This window comes from Photinus pyralis, unplaced genomic scaffold (genome assembly GCF_008802855.1).
Source record: "Photinus pyralis isolate 1611_PpyrPB1 unplaced genomic scaffold, Ppyr1.3 Ppyr1.4_LG8, whole genome shotgun sequence".
NCBI lineage: Eukaryota > Metazoa > Arthropoda > Insecta > Coleoptera > Lampyridae > Photinus > Photinus pyralis.
In genome coordinates, this window is record NW_022170819.1 from 35,970,746 (window position 1) to 35,992,491 (window position 21,746).

The 21,746-nt window shown below is 37.5% G+C and overlaps 2 protein-coding genes across 2 annotated transcripts; both read right to left on the reverse strand.

The window, feature by feature from the left end:
* Window positions 1-1,342: 1,342 nt before the first annotated feature.
* On the reverse strand, window positions 1,343-20,788 carry LOC116179577. Its single transcript, XM_031499374.1, has 4 exons — window positions 19,357-20,788; window positions 18,509-18,738; window positions 17,560-18,458; window positions 1,343-1,749 (listed from the first exon to the last, which is right to left on the reverse strand). The coding sequence occupies exons 2-4, from the start codon at window positions 18,529-18,531 to the stop codon at window positions 1,343-1,345; spliced, it is 1,329 nt and encodes a 442-aa protein (XP_031355234.1). The 5' UTR covers window positions 18,532-18,738; window positions 19,357-20,788.
* On the reverse strand, window positions 19,117-19,617 carry LOC116179578. Its single transcript, XM_031499376.1, has one exon. The coding sequence runs from the start codon at window positions 19,615-19,617 to the stop codon at window positions 19,117-19,119; it is 501 nt and encodes a 166-aa protein (XP_031355236.1).
* Window positions 20,789-21,746: the final 958 nt, after the last annotated feature.

Genomic DNA, 21,746 nt, shown 5'->3' on the forward strand with positions numbered 1-21,746 from the left:
CATAACGTTTAATTGATTTAATAAATAAAAATAATAAGCACCTTTTCGAACGCTTTTCAGCTTTTCATCTTACGCTTAAGAACACGTGTGCCAACTTTAGTTACTTTCGGTTTAGTGGTTTGGCAGGAAATAAGTGGACAGACAGGCGGACTGATGATGATCATTGAAATCGTAATAGAAAACAAACTATTAAATCCATCTTTCAATCTAAAACATTTTTTAATTAATATCGCCACTTGAAATGGTTGAATTTTTCTATCTTTTGCCATGCATGCCACAAAAGGGTCATATTAAGCAATTTTCAAAAGCGGGCAAAGTGGATCCCTCTTGCCCCCCCTCTGGCTATGGCCCTGCTGATACATAATCATAAACAACATATATAGCATCGATAGGCTCAGCCTTAGCAAAAAACACTAAAACGAATATTCGGTCACTACATGTCAAGGGTCAATTAAACCAAACGATTTGCAATATCAGCAAGGTGCTTCTTTTCCAAGACATATAAAAACAAGCACATAGAAAAAGATATGGAGTTTTGGTATCGAAATCAAATAATAGGCCTAATACACATACCGGGTGATCCATAAGTAGTGCGGACAAACAAAGAATTTTTAAATTTTAAAAGCAACTAAAAATAATCAAAATTAATTAATTAAACACCTAACCTCATTACTCCTTCTACGATCGCAGTTCTTCTGTGTCCACGACACTCTTTAGTTATTTATTCATACATTGAAACTTTTTCGAACTACGATGATTTACAACCGTCAACCATCCAGGGCCGTAGATAGGTATTGTCCATGGAGGGTGTTGTCCGACCCCCGACTCCGCTTCCTGGTGATGGCCTCTCCTCCGGGCGCCTGTCCGGGCGCCTGTCCGGGCGTTTCATTAGTTTCCGATGCCTCCCTCCTTTGGCCTCGTTTCTTTCCTTCCTGTATCTCCCTTTCTTTTTATTGTCCTCTCCCTGCCTCCCTTTCTGTCTGCTCCTCCTCCTCCTCTTGGCTGCTTGTGCTTATCTTTAACTCGTCCTCCACCTCCAGTACTCTTCTACTTTCTTTCTTCTTTCTGTGTTTATCTCTGCTTCAATCCCCGTGGCCGCCACCATTTGATCCATAGTGGTGTTCCATGTGAGTTATGATCGTGTTGTACAGCAACATTTTCAAACTGTTTGGTTTTCTTTTCTCTCGTATGAAGTTCCGGATTCCATGTGTGACTCTGAATGCGTTGATTATTCTGTCTTTTACTGTGTTGTGTGCTACATTATGTACGCTCCCAGATATTTTCACTTGTACTTCATGGTTATCTCCCTCCCGGTTATTGTGACCTTTCCTCCTTCTGCACATTATGGGTATTGGGTATTGCTTCCTGGGTCTCTTATAATGATGTATCTCTTTTCGTTGTTTATTTGTAGGCTTGCCATTTCCAGGTATGCCTCGCTGGTTTGGACGAAGTCCTCGATGTCTTCCATCTTATCCGCGAGTACTGGTAGGTCGTCCACGTACGCCACTAGTGTCGGTGGTTGTAATTGGCCACCTGTGCTGAACTTCCTCAGCACCCTCCTGGTTTGTTCTATGGCATTGTCCAGTGCTATCGCGAAAAGCCTTGGGGAGAGCGGACATGCCTGTTTCATTCCTCTGGTTTTCATTCTTCCCAAACCATTGTATACTATAGCGCGTTGGCTGGTTCCTGCCCTCCTGTGTTCGTCTAGGATCCTCCTGGTCGTGAATATATGGTCGCCCGTTGATCTACCTGTTATGAAATCCGATTGGTATGCTGGTGTCCTGTAATGTGACCCTCTAGGCAATGTAGGTTGCGTATATGTTGAATCCGCACTCAGCGAGATTTTCCTGTAGTCGTCTGGCCTGACTTTTGGGATAGGGATCTGCACTGTCTGTTGCCATTCTTCAGGGACAAAGTTCCTGGCCCATACCTCCTAGAGTTCATTCATGTAGGTCCTTTATTGATGCGTATTGTAGCATTTCGGCCTGGATCCTATCCTTCCCTGACATTTTCCCCCTTTTCAATCTTCCTAATATCTCCATCATTTCTTCCCTCGTGGGGGGTGGCGGGAGTGGCCAGTAATCGTTCTTCTCCATTAGCTGGACCTGTACCTCCTGTTCCTCCCATGCTATAATTGCTACATATTTTTTGGGTTCCCCCTTGTTTCCTCCTTCTGTTTCTGTATGTGCTGATACATATGCTAATTCCGCTCCATTGGGCAAAACTTGGCGATGTTCTCTGCAAAGTCGGCGAATTCTTTGATCGCATGTTGTTCAAAGTCTTTGCTTTTCTCCTCTCTGGCCTCTCTTAGCTCTTTCTTTGCTTAAGGTTTGTGTGGGTTTCGCCCAAAACCTCTTCAGTGCTTTGGCATGGTTGTCCATAGCGTGCTTCCTGTTCGGAGATATGGGTGGTTTATGTTCCCCAAGTGTTTTTACTATGATGTTATTTGCACACTTTTTTTTCCAAAAGCAGTGTGAAAATAAAAATCATTTGCACATCGATAACGGTAACTTTTGATTGCGATGTATTTGGTTCGAAAAAAAAAGAGGTTACCTGGAAAGTTTTCCGGGAGTTTAGAAAAATTTCCGAATATTCCATCTCGTATCTTTGCCGCTCGCGTCGCCATATTGGGAAAATGGGGTCCAATTGCAGTTTTTAGTATATTTCTAGCGACTGTCTTCACTGCATCTTATTCTACTCTTGTCCCGGTTTCAAGAAAAATCAAGAACGGGTAACGTAAAATTTTATAAGTTACCACTGTGTAAATAGTGTTTTTTCTCCCGTTAGATGTCGCTTGCTATCGGCTTCATCTTTTGACATTAAATCTCCTCAATTTCCCACTCGTTTGCGCTCGCCACCGGAATAGCTATTTCCTCCAAAAGCTATCCACATCCCGCTTTAATTTGAAATCGAAAAGTGGCACGTGATCAAACATCTCTAAGCAGAGCCCCCTTAGGTTACTTGTGAACAACGGTATGGTCTGAAGTACGGTAAGGAAGGAACGTAAAATGAAACTCTATGATAATAGTATAATTCGTATTTTGAATGAGTTTTTGCATTTTGATTAGTTATTTTAATAGTCAGGCGTCAGGAATGAGTAACAGTAAAAATAAGAATCACTGTCTTTCCCAAATTTATTTTAAATTCTTAGATGGTTGTATAAATGTTTCGGTCATATAATTGTAAGGGCCATTATCAAAGCAATATATTATATATTAAGAGTAAAAATGTTCTCAACGTGTAAGATAATTTGTTGCAATTGATTGATAAATAAATGACATACCTACAGAAAACGTGATATAAAAACAGGTCAGAAAGCAGATTGCAAAACAAAGAAATGGTTGGGGCGACTCATCTTTGGTGTAAAAAAACCTAAAAAAGCAACATGGACAACCAAACTTTAACAAAAAATTATATTGAAATAAGTAAATCGCATCCTATATATCGCACATAGATTTTAAACCGAAGATTTTTGTGTTAGCAAAGTCTCACCCCCGAGACACGTAACAGTGGGCTCTCGTGCGAGATTTCCGAGCCTATACCAGAAATTAAGCGTACGTGCCTTCCGACACGCGGCAGACAGTATTTCTCTTCCAATAAAACGCGCGGTTGCCAGCTCTGAAAAATGTGTGTATCAGTATCAGAGTAGGTTGTATATACACGAACTCATACATTATTTAAAAAAAAAATGTGCTTGTTTTTGTTTTTGAAACTGTTGGCACAAAAAGTAGGTAGATTCAAGACTAAAAAACATATTCGTCAGATGTGTATGGGGTTGGTATTAAATCAAATCATATTTCTCATGCTTGAATTCGCAATAAAGTGGGAGGGAGGGGGGGTCTGCAACTTTTTGATATTGAAGGAATAGAGCCCCCTTAATCATCTGATGAATTTCCGTTGGGGTTAATCTCTATATAGGGAGATCAACCACAGGACTTAGGATAGATGAATGAATTGGAGGAAAACCACAGGTAATCCTATGCGATAAGCGCATAACTATTAGCGGCTGATTTTCAAATCAGTGTCAAGACTCCTCTATGGTAGTGAGACGTGGCCCGCAAATACTGTATTGAAATTGAGTATTGAAAAGGCGAGGCAATAATAAATTTTTCCAGAAAAAATTTAAAACTCTTGAAAATACTTTGGGACTACGAAAATGTTGAAGCCTTTGAAAATTATTTGAATTAATTTCACAAGGCTCAAAGTTTCTGAGTAATTTAGAGCTTAGGAAGCATTAAAATGACCATTGATTTGTACCATCATTTGTCCGTACCAACAGTCATATCTGTAGGCCCTTTTATGGGGGAGATCAAAAATTACGTACAAACTCGGAAACCTCACAGTTAATTTAAACGAGCTCTAAAATTGTATGCTTGTCATATATCAAAAATATGACGTTTTCATTTGACCTTGATTCGGAGGAGTGGTGAGTCGTAAAAATACTTAGTAAATACACACATTAGTTTATTTCTTGGTTTATTTATAATAAACCAAAATTTTCGAATTAAATGGCATCCCGATTATTTATGACGTTGCGATTTGCATATAATCCGTACCTGCGTTAATGCGATGATTTTCATTAGAATTTATGAGGGCTTTGAAGCTTTGTCGAATTCGTGACGGTAAATCGCGCGTGCATAGAGTGAATTTTGAAAATGAAATTATTTAAATGCATCCTAGCAAAACAATATTTGTTATTGATGCTAGGCCATCTGGTTTAACAGATCCCTGTTAGCCGGGCCAACGGACCTTGCCCGGGGCGTATAATCTAATAATATCAACGTTGTAATCAAGGATTCTCCCCATCTCTATTCTCTCTTCGAATTGCTACTGGGACTACATATTGTTCTGGAGCCATAAAAATACTACAGTCCAATGCGCCCAACTTGCTTAGTTGCTAAGTTCTGAACTTCCCTGTCATCACACATTCCAGAATAAAATGACTGTGAAACTTCGCCGGCGAAGACAATACAATTAACTTTTGCGACAAGAAAAACATTCACAGGGATTACGTTTTTGGCATTTCGAAACGGTGCAATTAATTACGCAAGCAGAAAAAGTGTGTGAAATGAAACCATTTTCGCGGCGCCATAATTGAAAATGTAATTTCGCTAGGGGTAGCTAGTACGATCGATACGGAAAATTGAAAGAGATATCAAGATATAGAAAATACGCCATTGTCTATTTTAACACATATAAACAACTACAAATGCAACGGTTATGTCGGGACAGTGGCCGACCGAAGGACGAACAGCCTCTTCCATTATTCGCTCCACAGAATCGCAACCTCATTTTCTCGACCGTTGATTTTGGGTCCCGACTCGGTTTTCCGTCTCTTTCCCATGTCATAGTTGCCCTGACGTGGCTTGTATTTAGATTTCATCCAAAAAGACAACCCCTGATAGCCTCCAGTCCTCGTTAAATACTAAACAGCTTGTCGCATTACCGAACCACCCCTGCGATTGTTTTTCATTTACTCTTACTTGGTAAAACTTAGAAACAGCGATTCGGGTAATGCGAATACAAAATGTTTGATAATTATTGAGAAGATTCAATGGGGAACTTTAATAGCTAAGAGCTTAAGTCAAATTGAGCAAAATTATAATCATAAATTTAAACAACCCCTTTAATTAATAAGCATTTCCAAAACGGTTATAGCGAGCGCCAATTATGACAGCGGCGTATAAACCACACGAGCGAAGTTTAATGGGTCTGGAGATAATATCTTGGGCGGCTTTTCTGTTTGTCAATCGACAGGCCACCACGGCGGCACAGAATAAAACCGTGCCTTAAGCGAGATCGCAATTGTAGATGTACACTTTTTATAACGTCTACACTTTGACTTGCCCGAAAACATCTAAATTTATACGACATTCTGAAAACATCTCAAAAACGCTTCTCATTAAGAACGTAGTTGACTTTCTTTATTTCCTACGAACAATATAATTCATTAGCTGGCGATTCTCTATTTTAAAGAACCCCTTGATTGGATACTGGAGTGATTGCATCTCTAACAATATTAAATCTCGATCGTCTAGATTAAATTTTAGCTCATTTATTTTTGTATCCGTTGCCTAATACTTCTAAATTGGAATAACAAATTGTTATACTTTCCGAAACTTTTTCTAGTGTAATAAAGTTATATGTGTTCTGAATGTTAAAATGCCAATCAATTTTGAATGAATCTAATTGAAGTTTCCTTTGGGGTAGTTAGGTAATTTGTGCAGATTACAATCGATATTTACTTGTCAAAGCAACCTCTAATAATATTTTGATTTTATCAAATTGGTTTCCTCTGAAACGCTGCAAATGAACATTCAGAATTCAAAGTGAAGCAAGCCTTTTGCATAGTGCTTTTTTATTTTGTCGGGACTACGCACACCTTTTTGGCTCAAATATCCTGCTAATGTTGTACGTCGATTAATAACTAAAGCTGGGTACGTGAAGTTAGCAGAACATTGGCGGCACAAATTTTGAGACTAGGTGGATTGGTAGCACTACTACGTTTATGGCGGTTTGTGCCGAAAAAGGTTTGCCAGCAAAATTATTTCGAATTTTAGATCTGCTAACTTTGCACACTTTTGTCGGTATAAATCTCCGGATTAGATGGATTGGTGCTACGTTTGTGCCGGTTTGTGCCGTAAAAAGTTGGCCGGTAAAAAATATACCGTTTGGAAGTTTGTAGGTTATAGGTTTGTAGCACACATTTCCATACTAGGGGGATCGATTAGTGCTACATTTGTGCCGGTTTGTGTTGTAAAAAGTTTGCCCGCAAACCATTGCCTTTGAATGTTATCACAATTTTTAGATATTCTGGAAACCTTGCATACTTTTGGCGCTGTACACTGTTGAAACTAAATTTATTAATGTTAATGTCGCGCATGGGTTGTGCCGGAATGTATAGAAAAAAGGTTGACCAAAAAAGGCACGTTTTTAAATTATAGCGATTAGCTTTCACACAAGTGTAGGGTGCTTTTGATGACACTTTATTGCTAATAGGCCAGTCATTGGGGATTTTTACCGGGAAATAACTCGGGAAATACGAAATTTTATAGGTTTGGGTGCGTTGAACTAAAATACATAAAATGCACAATTTGAAACTTGCCACTGGCGCCGCCATCTTGCCAAGGTGTCCACCAAAAGCGGTTTCCCTCAGATATCTCCAAAAGTTAGCCCTTAGGCAGAGAAGCAGAAATTTTTAACCAGTTCGTATATTTTATCCAAATAACTCATTCATCATTAATTATCAAATTGATTAATCAGTTAATCTATGTTCAATTAATTTTAAAATATTATTTAAGTCTTCACCATCTTCTATGGTGATATACATGTCAACTTCCAAATTTGATTAGTTAAATTAATCAGTTATATTGTGACAATCACTATGGGCTTCATTTCTTTGGTATATAATTATTTATGTCAATTTTATGTTCAGAGCACGTTTCTAATTGATGTTGCAGGGCTATAACCCCACCACACTCCCTCGAAAAACAAACCTGCGCCACTGTTACTGTCCCCAATGACGACCACTTAGCATTTAGTTTTGGTTATCTTCGTTAGACGGCACCACCTCACAGTCGCTTGAATGGAAATTTTCTTTTTTCTATTAATAATAATAAAATACTGTCTTCAAGTTATTGTTTTATCATTGAGTAATTGAATATCCTTCACTCAACGGTTTTATAGACTAAAATATTTAAAATAAATTACTATAGCATGGAAAGTTCACGGTCTCGGTAAATAAATAAATTTACAAATCTAAATTTTTATTTTTCCATTTATGGTCAGAATAAACACTTTCCATGATAGATTATAACTTACAAATTTCCAGATAATTCTATCGAAGCATTTGTCCGTTATTTGCAAAATCCCATTACCTTCGGTGTATAGTCCCCTTAAGTAGGTACTGCTTCATCGGTTCTTTACATATTTTGACGTTCAACCCTGTAATTCAACGACAAAAAACCGTTCGGCTTGGATTCGAGTTTCAAGCTCTTAAATGAGTATTTAAATCTGTTGAAACCCGTCACTTTCCTTTTATTGTATTTACTTCTTATGCACCGCTTCGCGAAGTATCTCCCTAATCGATTTAGCAATTAACTACATGGATGTTCAATTTGCTTGATCGTTAAAATTTCACAAAAATTGATCCACAAATAAGAAATTTACTTTTGCACAGCGGGAAAGAAGCTTTTGACTTGTTTAATATAATCGATGGATTTGCCTTTATTAAAAGGTGCTACTGTGAAAATTTCCGTAAAATCGGTAAAATAAGAAATTTACTTTTGTGCATTCGCATATTTGTACAGTACATTGTACAGGGTGGCCAAATAAGAATGCGAGGTACTGTATCTGGGAACCTGTCCATCGTAGAGGCTTGCGGTATTATGTATTACTATAACGGTCACGAGAAAAACCTGGAAAATATGTTTAAGTTTCTGCAATGGCCGCTAAGGGGCGTAACTGCAATCTGGAATCTAAAAAAGTGATTTTTCAGCGAATTCCGCTATATTAACCTAACAAAAAAATGTCCGGTCTTTGAAGTTGACGATAATCTGAACAATTTTTGTTTAACAATTTTTCCTGTATCTCTAAAAATGAAGTGATGGGGGGTATTCAAAGTTTCCGTAAAGAGCACTCTGTATCTTCGAAACGACTGAGCCGATTTTAACAAACTCGGGTTAATTGAAAAGAGTTATTCTTCGGCTACATGTATTATAATATTTGAAATTTTGTTAGTTTCACATATCGCCGCTTGAGGGCTTTCTTCGACATTCCGACAGAAATGATTAATTTTCTCAAAATTAAATGCGTTGGTTTGATTTTTTTTCATGAAAAAGTAGCTAAATGATGCCTAAACAAGCTTGCGAAAACCGCATCAGTACAGTGGGTTGGGTTTGTAGAGCGGCCTTGGCTGAAACCCCGCCCACTCAAAAATAAAGGCAAAAAAAAATAAAATAAAATATCAAATGTACAGTATTTTTAGATTAAAATATACAGAGTGTTCCACTAGACAAATGAGATTAGGTCCGATATGTTTTTTCCTCACTCCGTACACTTATCTTGTATGCTCAATGGTGAAACCTATCTTCAGGGATTCTTATCTATTTTATGTATTGCAATCGGATTTAGCAGATTTGGAATGTGAAGCAAATAAGGCCTTGTCTTGGCTCGCTATCAAAAATGCATGACGAACCTACAAATGTGAGGTATGAAGCACCATTAACAATGCGGCAAAAGCTAGTTATTTTAACAGTTCGAAAATCCGTGGAAACCTTTACCTCTAAAATTTTTTAGAACATGAATAGCTTACATTGCAATAATATAATAATTATCCCCTGAGCTCTTTACCGTTTGGAGATAACATTCTCTTCCGCAAAATTTTCCCACGGGCGAATTTTTTTTTTTCGCCTAAAGATTCATCACCACCCCAAACTCGTTCCAACCTCCACTTCTGGTCCTTAAAAAAGCTAATAGGGATAACCTTTCCCAAATTGTGGCGTTTATGTCGTATCTTGTAAAAATTTAAATCTTGTCCGCACAAACCATTCGGTCCCTGCGAAAAACTGCCCGGTTTATGGCTCCCCATAATACCAGCATAGTTCCGGGTGAACTAACTGTGACTAAAAATTAACACAGACAAGGGCAAGGCTGCAACGATTTAGATAGGTAGTCAGATAGAGCAATCAATATGATATGCTGGGAGCAACGGATACAAAAACTCCTTTATTGGTAAGCAAGGGCCTGCCACAAGTACTGCCGTATCTATCTGTATACATGGAACAAGTCGTATTTTTAAATATGTACATAGAACCTCAACGTGACTGTCAGGGGGAGTGGGACTTCATTCGCAGGTGCGTAAGACACTACACACGTGCCAATTAACAATTGGCAAGTCCTAGAAGGCGATTCTCTAAGGTATTACAGCCCCAGCATGCAGACTGTGCTAAATTTGATGGTGGGTGGAATATCAACACTATTCATGAGGTCGAATTTATGGAGCGATCGTCCCAGTGTGAATTTACTACATCTAACCAAACTACAGAACAAAAAATACGTTTTGTTATGGTAAAACAAAAAGGAAAATTGCTTGTCCAGTGAACAATCCAAGTAAGGAAAAACTTAACTATCACATTCCAAGTGATTCTGTAACACAATCAGTCTGGATACCATACATTTTTTCAAAATCAAAAAACACCATTGACAGTTGTCAATCTGACGATCTGGTGCTGCCATGAAAATGGCTGTCGTGTTTTCGCAGCGAATTTTTTAAAATGGCCCGGAAACAATGAGGTACATTACATTTGGAACTAAGTGCTTTCGTTCATATTTCACCTGCGCCCATGTCTCGCGGTCACGTTCCCGAAGATGTTTTGTATGCCGCGGGCCAAAATGGTTCCCTTGACCTGAAGAAATGAAATACCAAATAATCTTCCCAATTTAGGCAGCAATAAATCGACTCACGTTGACGTTTGCTCCGCAAAACCCATGCAACCTGCAGCAACCACGCAATATCCCACGACTCACTGGCGCCACTAGCTTTTGCAGGCGTTTAAAAAGTCAGCACCGTATTTCAGGACCACTTCTCCAAGTAACACAAGCAAAAATTAGAATCAAATAGAATCCCTGACTTTTTCTAGTTCCGCTACAGTACGCGGTCTATTTTGGGAAATTTTCGAAATCAATCAATATTGCAGTATTGCACACGTGATAATTACGACTCCGATGGATTAGAATAGGTTATTGGATTACTGGCCGTCTACCACAGTGAAGTAACACAGCACATCACTAAAATACCAAATTTACTGACTGAGAAAACGTTTGCGTAGGTTACCAACAGGGGTCGCTGAACGACCCTACGGCTATTTTATTCAATGACAACCTTAAAAAGTAAAGTATCCGAAGAGTTATTAACAATTAGCTAAACGAAGAAAGACCCAAAGCAAATATTAAAAAAGCGATGGGAAAAAACTCCGCTTGGGGTTCTTAAGAAATCCTTGTTAGTACTCTAAGGATTCCAGTCCGGGGAAAGAAAACTATTTAATTAACCCAACGAATGCAGTGCTCAGTTCTTTGATAAAAAAAGACATTCAATAATTCAATAACCTGCTTTGCAATTTCAAAATTAGCGCGATTTCAGACGAAAAGACCTTATTTATTAAAAACAACATGCTAAACTATACCTTTCTTTGCACACCATCCTCTATTTACCACCTTAATCCACCCCCATAAAATATTCATAAGTTCAAACCACAAACGTTACCATATACACATACCAACACGACCACTAGATAACTGGCATAATAAATAATAACCCTATCTCGCTTTAATTTTCCTTAACGTTCTTAATGTCTTTATTTTATCCTTTGTAGCAATTTTCTACGTTACAAATTACAAGGAATCTCTTCAAGATAAAATTATGAAGTGATTGAAGACAACAAAATGTAAAATAACAAAATTCGAAAATGGCAGTTGGTGCGGACAGAAGTGACTACTTTTTTCTCTCTCACACTACTTCGCCCCTTCATTTGTGCCGCCATGTATTTTAGAAAAAAAAACGCGAGAGCCTGAGTTCGAACCTGCGAAATCGACCATTGGCACCAATGCAAATAATTAAAAATCTGCGGTTGGTAGGATGTGGGGTGGGTTCCCTTGCTTGTGGATTGGCTGGATAGGGGATTGGTTACAGCGAGTGGTGCATCTTCAGCCCGTCCGTCCGTCCGAGGCCTTAATAACTTCTACATTTTTCAAGATTTCTAGTTCGTTCAGACAGAGATGTGCGCATTGGCCAACTGCGCAATATTGACTTTCTTATTTATAGAGATATTTTTTTGAAATTTTTACCAAATATTCTTCTAGTAAAGGCAAATATATTATCACATAAGGAGAAAAAAGAAAATTATGACAAAATGGAATTCAAGATGGCGGTTACTGACATATAAATATCAACTTCCTTGTGTTAAATGGGCGCTAATAGGATTTATGTCAAGCACTACACAAAAAGTGTGAAATATTTAACATTTGAAATTGTTTTGCCAATAGAAACGGTCGGCAAAAATTTATGACGTTAATTTCTTGACCCAATCAAGTATCAATTACTGCTTTGACGTAATTAAGTATCACAGATTATCTTGTGTCATGAACCCTGCTCTACTGCTAATCTTATGAATGGACGGAGAGGCTTGAGGTAGGTGTTAATTTTCTTGGGCCAATTGAGCGACTCTTTTTCAAGATCAGTGAGTGACGGGACCCGGGGTGGGGGGGAGGGATAAATTATTTTGATCTTTCATGGTAGGTATTCTAATGAAAGGTGTCAACGAACGGAACCGTTTTATACCAACGTCCAACTTCTACCGCCTTTCTCTCTGGCCTCTTATCAAAAGAGGAGCTTTGGGGAGGGGGAAGTGGAACTGGGTTTATCCTTCATTGTACTCTAATGGAACGAAAGGAATTAATTTCTACCAACCATAGTCCTCCTCCTCGACTCCTTATCGTCGTTGGATATATTCGCTTATATCTCAGATTGGCGGAAAACTACGGTACTACTCACAAAGGGCGATTGGTACGTCTAGCTAGATCCATTTATTGATATCAAAACTTTAAGAGCGAATATCTCGAAAACGGTTTGTCGGAGGAAAGTACTCGCAAAGGCAAAATGAATCAACCGGACGAGACATATCTATTGTTGATGTCAAAGCTTTCAGTGCAAATATATGCAGAATGGAGTGTCGGAGGATTTTGAACGTATGCATGGCGGCCTTTCAATTTGTATGTGTAAAGAGTCTCCTCCCCATTAATCATCTACCAAGAAAGTAAGCATCGATAGCATGCTACCACCTTATAACCTAACCATTTACTAAGCTATTACGGTTTAAAAAAATGCGCTCTATCTGCACAATTTATACTTATTTTGCTTTATGCCATGATGAAGTAACAGTTCCATCTAATTAAGCAAGACGTAATACAATCAACGTATACTAATTAGGGTTAGTAACTTGCTTCAACTATTCAGACTTGAACTGTAGCTAAAAAGGTTTCCAAGTAAAAATGTTCCCGGCATACTTTAGACTAAGACGTTCGTGAATCTTTTATTGGCAGTTTTCCCAAAAACCTCTTCGGAAAACCGACGAGCAGTATTTTTTCTTAATTCATAAAACGGGACAACAAAAATTCTCGAACATAAAACTGCTTATTTGTGTGGCGGAAAGCTTTTAAACAGCCCCCTTTGATCAAAAGTCGACTGTTTGCTCGTTTTTTTGGCATCATAATCTGTTAACTTTATAATTGTTTTAGTAGTCGCCGTTTTGAGTTCATAAAAGACTAAATAAGCTTCCCAAAGTAGGGAAAAAATAACGATAAAACAAACGTAACGTATGAATCATCGTAAATGGATGATACGATAACATCATTTAGCACACTCGCCCTTTCTGAAATCAGTGTTTAACTGAAGCCCGAAAATTTTATGAGAGCGTCTTCTAGGATTTATTGCTGATATATGTGTAAGTTGCGACGGTTGCGATAAAATAAAAGGTAAGAGTTTTTTTGTGGATGCAGATAGTTTTCGCTTCTCCTGAGTACATTTAACACTACGAGATTACGGTCGAGTTAGACCACAATAAACATATCGAGCGGGCATTTCGGCGGCTTCAATGGCCACTTACGAGTTAAAGAGAAGTAGAACACACCTACGGCCCAAATCTGTCGGCTCCCCTTGATTGTGCAAACCCTGGTGCAAAACCCCGTTAAGCTCGAGAACGTGGTTGCAATCCCCTAAACTCTGAACGCCTTTAAGAGAATCCTTCTTTGTCGCTTAAACAAAGTAAAAAATCGAAAGTCTTATCTTCACTGTAAATTCGATTTGTGTTTCGCTATTTTTACAGGCTTCTCAGGGAAAATGCTTCAAGGAAATGTAACGTAGGTATTAGGACATAATCCCCTAATAACTAAGTACAATTTACAGTTATTACAATCAGCGCAGAAAATGTAGAAACTTTCACGTACCTACTCGGAAGGTCTTTAATTTCGTGCCAAATTGACTTAGGTACTTTGCAATCTTTTCGATATATTAAAGTCCTTCCGAGCGTCTAAGCCATGCGTTGTAAGCTACGGCGACTGCATTGATCTCATCCATGCGATTCACATATATATCTATATTTTTATCGCAACCCTAATTTTAAAACTTCCCCCGTTCTGCACCTGACTAGTTTACAAAACAATAATTGAATATGTAAATTTCACCTTTCATAAAGTTCGAAGAGCACGCATGGTTAACTTTATCCCAGTCACAACATCAAAAGGACATTAGACGATACAACACAAAACGATAGACATGACAAGTGAGCTGGAGATTATAATTAAACGATTTGTCACATTTAAATTAGTTAGGGGTTCTTCCGGTAGTGTTCGAGCTGTAGTTACCTTAATAATTTAATGACGATGACAAGACAGCTTTATGAAGCTCTATTAGGATCCGTGAAGTTAGCAGAAAATTGGCGGCACAAATTTCGAGACCAGGTGGATTGGTTAGTGCTACGTTTGTGCCGGTTTGTGTCGTAAAAGTTTGCCAGCAAACCATTCCCTTTGAAGGTTATCACAATTTTTAGATGTTCTGGAAACCAAACCTTGTATACTTTTGGCGCTGTATACTGTTGAAACTAAGCATAATGTTAATGTCGCGCATGGGTTAATCTTACCTTTGTGCCGGAATGTATAGAAAAAAGGTTGACCAAAAAAGGGACTGTGTCAAAAATCCCAGCACGTTTTTAATATTATAGCGATTAGCTATTGTTGCCACTTTGTCCGTCCGGTCGCTGGTAGTTCTTTATCTTAAGAGCTGTTGTTCTACTTATTTGGCTATTTGGTTTGTTATGGTGTCGAGAAAGGAATTTTCTGTGCCGTTTAAGAAAAAAGTTATGGCAAAAAATCTATTTCTTGCATGTACCATAATTTTACACTTTTGCCGTTTATTGACGATCCGATCGTTTCTTTATTTATTATGTTTTATCACCGTCTGCCCGTCTGTCTGTCTCCGTCCGTCTGTCTATCCGTCCGTCTGTCTATCCGTCCGTCTGTCTGTCGTAACTTTCGTATTTGCGCAATTCAGTTTTCTTATTTGTTAAGATATTTAAATGAAATTTTGTAGGCACCTCAAATAAAGGTAAAACTAATGCCGAATCCAAAAATTTGTTTTGCGCATGCGCAATCCGATTTTTTTTATTTCTGAAGATACTTAAATAAAATTTTGTAGGCACCTCGAACAAAGGTGAAACTAATGTCGAATCAAAAAATGTCTTTTGCGCATGCGTAATCCAATTTTTCTATGTGTTAAGATATTTAAATGAAATTTTGTATGTAGGCACCTCGAATGGAGGTAAAAGTAATGCCAAATCAAATAAATTTGTTTTGCGCCCGCGCAATCCGTTCCGACCAAAATTACGCAAAACAATTATTGCGCATGCCCAGGCCCACATTCGTTATTTGTATACTAATTCTTCTAAAATTTTAAGGGTGGGATTCTTCTTATAAATGAAACTGAAGTAGTACGTCAAAAATGGATTGCACATATGCAACCCTATCTTTCTTATTTGTGGTTGGATTTTTACGATTTTAACATAAGTTGCATCTTACAAATGGGAAATGAATGCACTGGGAGTCTAGAGGGCGGTCTAGTGGGAAATTACACTACTTTTCCCCGAATCATTGTTTACATGATATGATCTATAATTAATAATAATAATAATAAAATCTTTTATTAGATCATGCCACACACACAATTTAACAGGGCGAAGTTCAGATGTTGGGCGACCCAACTCTGGTCTTACACTTAACCCTACTATAATGAATAGAAATCAAAATCTAATTGGGAATTGTACAGAAAAATAAATAATTACTTTGTAATGGGAATAAAAATAAGAACATTAATAACTTTATGAAATACAAAATGTATGAAAAAAAATAAAAATAAATAACTTACAGTCAAATGGGTTATAAAATTTAACTCAACTCAAACGTTTGCCTAACAACAACAATGTTATGAAGTGCCTTCTTAAATTTCCCGACGGGTATGTTTTTTAAACTATTGCTTAAAGCATTATATTTTTTAGAAATATTGTATGAAAATGATCTTTCATATAATTCCGTTTTATGAATTGGTGGTATAATTAAGTTAACAAATCTAGGGTTGTTACTAAATTGAATTTTGTTATATAAATAAAGAGGTTCATTTATTGTTACCACTTTATGGTATAAGACCATCTCATGCACATATCTACGATTTTTCATGCTTAGCCATCCGGTTCCTTTCAATTTGTGTGATGATGATGCTTTCTTATTCCATAAATTAGTCTCAAACAGGAATTTTGAATTTTTTGGATTCTATTGGAATCATAATCCAAACATGGTCCGTACACATTAGCACAATACACAAACTGTGACAGGACAAGTGAGTTACAAAGCGAAATTTTCATTTGTTGATTAAGTATAGAACGTTGATTAAAAATTAATTTTAAATTTGAGTACGCTTTTCTTATCCTATTTGTAACAAGTGATTTAAATCTCAACTTGGAATCAATTTCTAACCCAAGAACTTTCACATCATCTTTAATTGGTAGAATTTCATCGCCCACTTTTATAATTATATAATCTTTCCAGGCCTCTCTTTCTTTTGCTCCTCCAAAGATGATTACAGAGGATTTTAATGGATTTACTTTTAAGTTAAGTTGTTTCGCCGATTGTAATAAGTCGTTGAGGTCACTATTCATTCTCTCATTCGCAAGGTCTAAATCTTTACTAAAGAAATTATATTGTAACTGCGTATCATCAGCATATTGATAGCACGTTGCATATTTCAGGCAATTGGGGAGGGTGGCAGTGTATATAATGAACAAAAGAGGTCCCAACACCGACCCTTGTGGAACTCCCATTGCTACAGGTGTTGACAATGATTTATTATTATTCAATACTACCTGTTGCGTCCGATCAGTAAGATAGTTCTTAATCAGAGCACACGCATTGTTGCTAAAGCCAAAATAATGCAAAATGCTTATCAATATATTGTGATCTATTAAGTCGAACGCTTTAGTAAAATCTAGTGATACCATCACTGAAGTTTTCCCTGATCTAAGGCTGAAAAAATATCGTCTGTAACATTCAACAACGCGGTGCTGCAGCTATGGTTTTCTCTAAACCCAGATTGTGACTGTGGTAATATATCATTATCAGACAGATGGTATTTTATCTGAGATGCCATAATCTTCTCTAAAATTTTAGAAAGAATTGGTAAAATGCTTATTGGTCGCAATTGAGAATAACTTTCAGGATTACTAACTTTCGGTAGTGGTATAACATTGGCATTTTTCCAAATTTTTGGTACTGTACATGATTTTAAGCAAAAATTTATTATGTAGGTTAAATGTGGTGCAATATAAGGGCAACATAAACACAACATTTTTGTACCAATTCCATCTGATCCAACAGACTTTGTTTTAATACTAAATAACACATTTAAAACATCCATCTCGGTAACTTCACGAAAATGCAACGTACTAACAATTTTCTCACATGTATGCTCGGTGTAATACTTAACTGTATCAGAAGCTATCCCAAGATCAGAATCTACAGAGCTTGTAAAGACTTTATTGATGGCATTCACATCAGATAGATTTGGTGGCACAGTTAATTTATCTTTCGAGTATACATTGAGATCTCTCAAGTTCTTCCAGGGAACTCCCTTTCCTAGCTGTTGGAGTTGGTTTTCCAAAAATGCTTTCTTTTCCCTTCTAATAGCCTGAGTGGTATAATTTCTAATTGCCTTATAATAATTCCAATCTGTGCACGATTTTGATTTTTTAAATTTCATTAAAGCCTTATCACGTAAAAGAATCATCTGACGTATAGTGTCAGTAAGCCAAGGAGCTCTTGGTTTAGTGACTCGCACAGTCTTTATAGGTGCATGGCAATCGAAAATAGTAAGTATATTGTAATTAAGAAAATCAACCATGTGCTCAACGTTATCACAAGTATAAATATAATCCCAGTCAATACTTTGCAAGTCCTTATCGAAATTATTGATTGAAAATGTTGAAAAATCATTATACGTAATTAATGTAGGCACTTTACTTTGCTTAGTAGTCACTGGGTAGTTACAAAAAACTAGAAAATGATCAGTTACTTCATGCAACGAAATAACACCATGGTGGGCAATTTCCTTACTGGCAGGAACAATAATAAAATCAATTAAGGTAGCCGTTGCTTTTGTTATCCTAGTAGGTTCGTCAATAATTTGTTTTAACTCGAGCGTCTCGAGTAAATTACTGAATTGAAAAGTTGACGTACGACCAGTATCACATAAATCTAAATTAAAATCACCGACACATATTAATTCATCGCCCTTTGGCAGAACACAAGCAAGCGAATCCTCAAACTTACCTAAAAAATCCATGACTGAAAATTCCTGCTTTCTATAAATGACTCCAAAATTAATAACATTATGTACAAGGTTTATGCTTACCCAAATTTGTTCAAAAAAGTCATTGTCACCTACGTCATGTAATACTTTATACCTAAGACCATGCTTAATATAGATTCCAACTCCACCACCACGCTTTCCGGTTTTCCTATCAGAACGTTCAAAATTAAACCCATTTATTGTTATACTAGAATCACTGATACTTGGAACCAGCCATGTCTCAGATACTCCAATAACATCATAATTGCCTGACAAGACATGTTGTTTAAAATCTGAAAATTTATTAGTTAGTGAACGCACGTTTAAATGAGCTATGTTTAAGAAATTACTGAATGCAGAACTTCAAATAAATGAACATACCTAATATGTACAAGATGAGTACATGGGAATTTTAAAATCAAAAAACACGTTTTTATCGGAAATATTTTACTAAATCTAATTGCAAAGCAAGGTTCTGATAACTTAATATTTAACTCCTATAATCTAATGAATTATTAGTGACGAAAACACAAAAAGAAATAATATCAAGTGACGTACAGAGGTGAAAATAAGTGAACGCAATATGCGAATGTGATAAGCTGAGATTTAAATGTCTAATGCAAGTCATATGAATAATCAAAACTAATATTGTAATCATTATCAGCTTAGGCTTAGTGGACATCCTTAAAGTCATCAACAGATTTTATCACGAATATCTTGCTGTCTTCGACTTTCCTCATGGCTATTTGACCGTTGCGAATCCACACAAATTTAATATTATTTTGCTTTGAATACAGTCTGGCCTTGGCGTATAACACACGATTGAACTGGGATAGCGACTCGTTAATAAAAATGTTGCTGTTTGGATTTACGTTCGGAAGTCTAGAGAACATCTCCCCTAAATCACTTACGTGCACGTTGCGTTTGATACGTTTACACTTAAGTAACTGATCTTTGTCCATCCTGCTAACAAACTTAAGTATGATCCCCCTAGGTTCGTTGGGTTTATTGGGGTTCTTTCCTAGCCGGTGACATGCATCGATCATTGATCTATTTAAGGTAAATCCTACCGCGCCGCTTACTGCAGTGACGACGTTCGTTATTTCTTCACCTTTTATTTCGGGAACGCCACTAATTTCAATGGAATTCTTACTCGAATACTGCTCCAACATAATTTGCAGACCACCCCAAATTTATGAGAAGGTGGTTGATACCTTGGTGTGTGAAGCCACTAAAACAACATAATAAACGTTGCAAGTGCTTTAAAGACCAACTAACTTTTCTTATAGTATTTTTGTTATATCTGCAATATAATGTAAAAATAAGGGAAATAGAATGAAATCATATTGGATACATTTCTAAATGGGCTGATTATTCGTAATTTCATGATTGCCTTAGGAATGTCACTTGACGTTTGCTTATAAATAAAAATGATCGGTTGAAGAAGATGATACACCGTCCATTCAGTGGCTTATTGCAGAAGCAAAAGGAAAGTTGGAACCTGCAAAATCCAAATGCAAAAGGTTATTTATAAACAATATGAAGGGCTGTTGGCATGCATGCTTAGAAAGCATCTTTCAAACAATAGTTATTTACATAAAGGTCAGAAAAATAACACATTACTGGCGCGGAAATAATTATTTCCGAAGCAAGCAGTGTCATTTTACGACGAGTGAAGCATTTTAATATTAACAAAGGACCCGAACCAAATACAACTTTTGCGTTTGCAGAAAGTGATCGGAAAGGATTTCTTATTTCAGTCCCAGATTATAGTTTCATATGATATGTTACATTTGAATTAACATACGTTACATCTCAACTTTAAAGCTCGACCTGCTTTAGTTGCCTTTTTTCGCACACCCAGGCATGTTTTAAATAGCGATTCTGATGCAGGCATAATAAAAAGTTACATATTCGCACTATATTTACATTTGAACATAAATTCGCCGTTAATTAGTTTTTACCACACGACGAAAATCCCATGTTGCATAAAAAACGCTTCTTATTATTGGTTTTGTTCCAAATGGCAGCTCTCAATGAATTGATGAAGCACTCGCGACAATAATTTCGTCGAAATTGGTGGTAGTTTTCGGGTTGCGTGGCTATATCGATTCTTTATACTGTGGTTTGAGCTTTAAATTAAAAACAAATCTGCTCGCGATTCACATTGAAAGCTTGGCGAAGAATTTCGTGTTAAGCGATCTAAAAAAGTGCTTAAATTGCTTAGATTTTCCCTCGGAAGTTTGGCTAAGAGTACCTCCCTCCCACCCCATTTTTAGCGCATTTTTGCAAATTTATTTGTAAAAAGTAGCTTTTAATCTCACTTGGCTGGCTGGCTGGCTGGCTGTCTGGCTGGCTGGCTGGCTGGCTGGCTGGCAGCAAATGTGGGCGCGTAGAAGAACTCTTGTAGAAAGGCAACGGGTGTACGTGTATCTACAAGGCCGTGTAATTTGTAAACCTTGGGGGCAGGGCTACATGATGTGGGGTTGGCGACATCTGGGCGTCATCCTCGAGCGTAGTATACTAACGTGAAGGTTTTTCAGTTTTTTCCTATCTTCTACTACAGTTTTGGTCCGATTCTTTTCAAAGCTTTTACCTTCCGTTGCGAATTCTGTCACGCGTTTTAACGTTTCGTAAATCTCGAATGGCGGTCTCTCTTTCTCGTGTCGCCAATAGAAGCTCGAGCAATGAGAAGTGCCCCCCAAAAATTAAGTACTATCTTGTGAAAGGTTTTTAGCGAGATCCACCAAAATGTGGGTGTAATATAAGTATGCACCGAAAAAGGAAATGTGGTAGCCTCCGACAAGATCTAACTGATGGTGGAGAAAAATCTTCAAACGCGAATTGCGGGTGAACGGGACGTCGGAAGTGGATACCGTCAAAGGGAATGTGGTATCCTTCGACAAGATCTTTTATTCATGGTTGAGTAAAAAGTGGCTAATAGAATACTGATCTGCCACACAAAAATGCGCTGAAGTCCCTTCGATCTCACACGAGGACTTTGATAATTTTTTCATATGTACTCGCCGAATCCTACTGGCGAAACGGACCCAATGAACCACCGATTCTACTTATTAAGCGGCAGAGCAAAGGGATGGAAGCTTTATAGGGGAGTCGATGGTGCCCGTCTGTCCGTCTGCGAACGCGATAACGTATTGGCGGATGTAAGTGAGTCGTTTTGTTGACCCAGTACCAAACGTGGTCGCTGTATCTTCCTAATTTAACTTGATAATAAATGGGGCGTGGCTAATCACAGTCGAATTTTGCATTGGCCACCCTCGAACCAATGTGAAAAATTCTT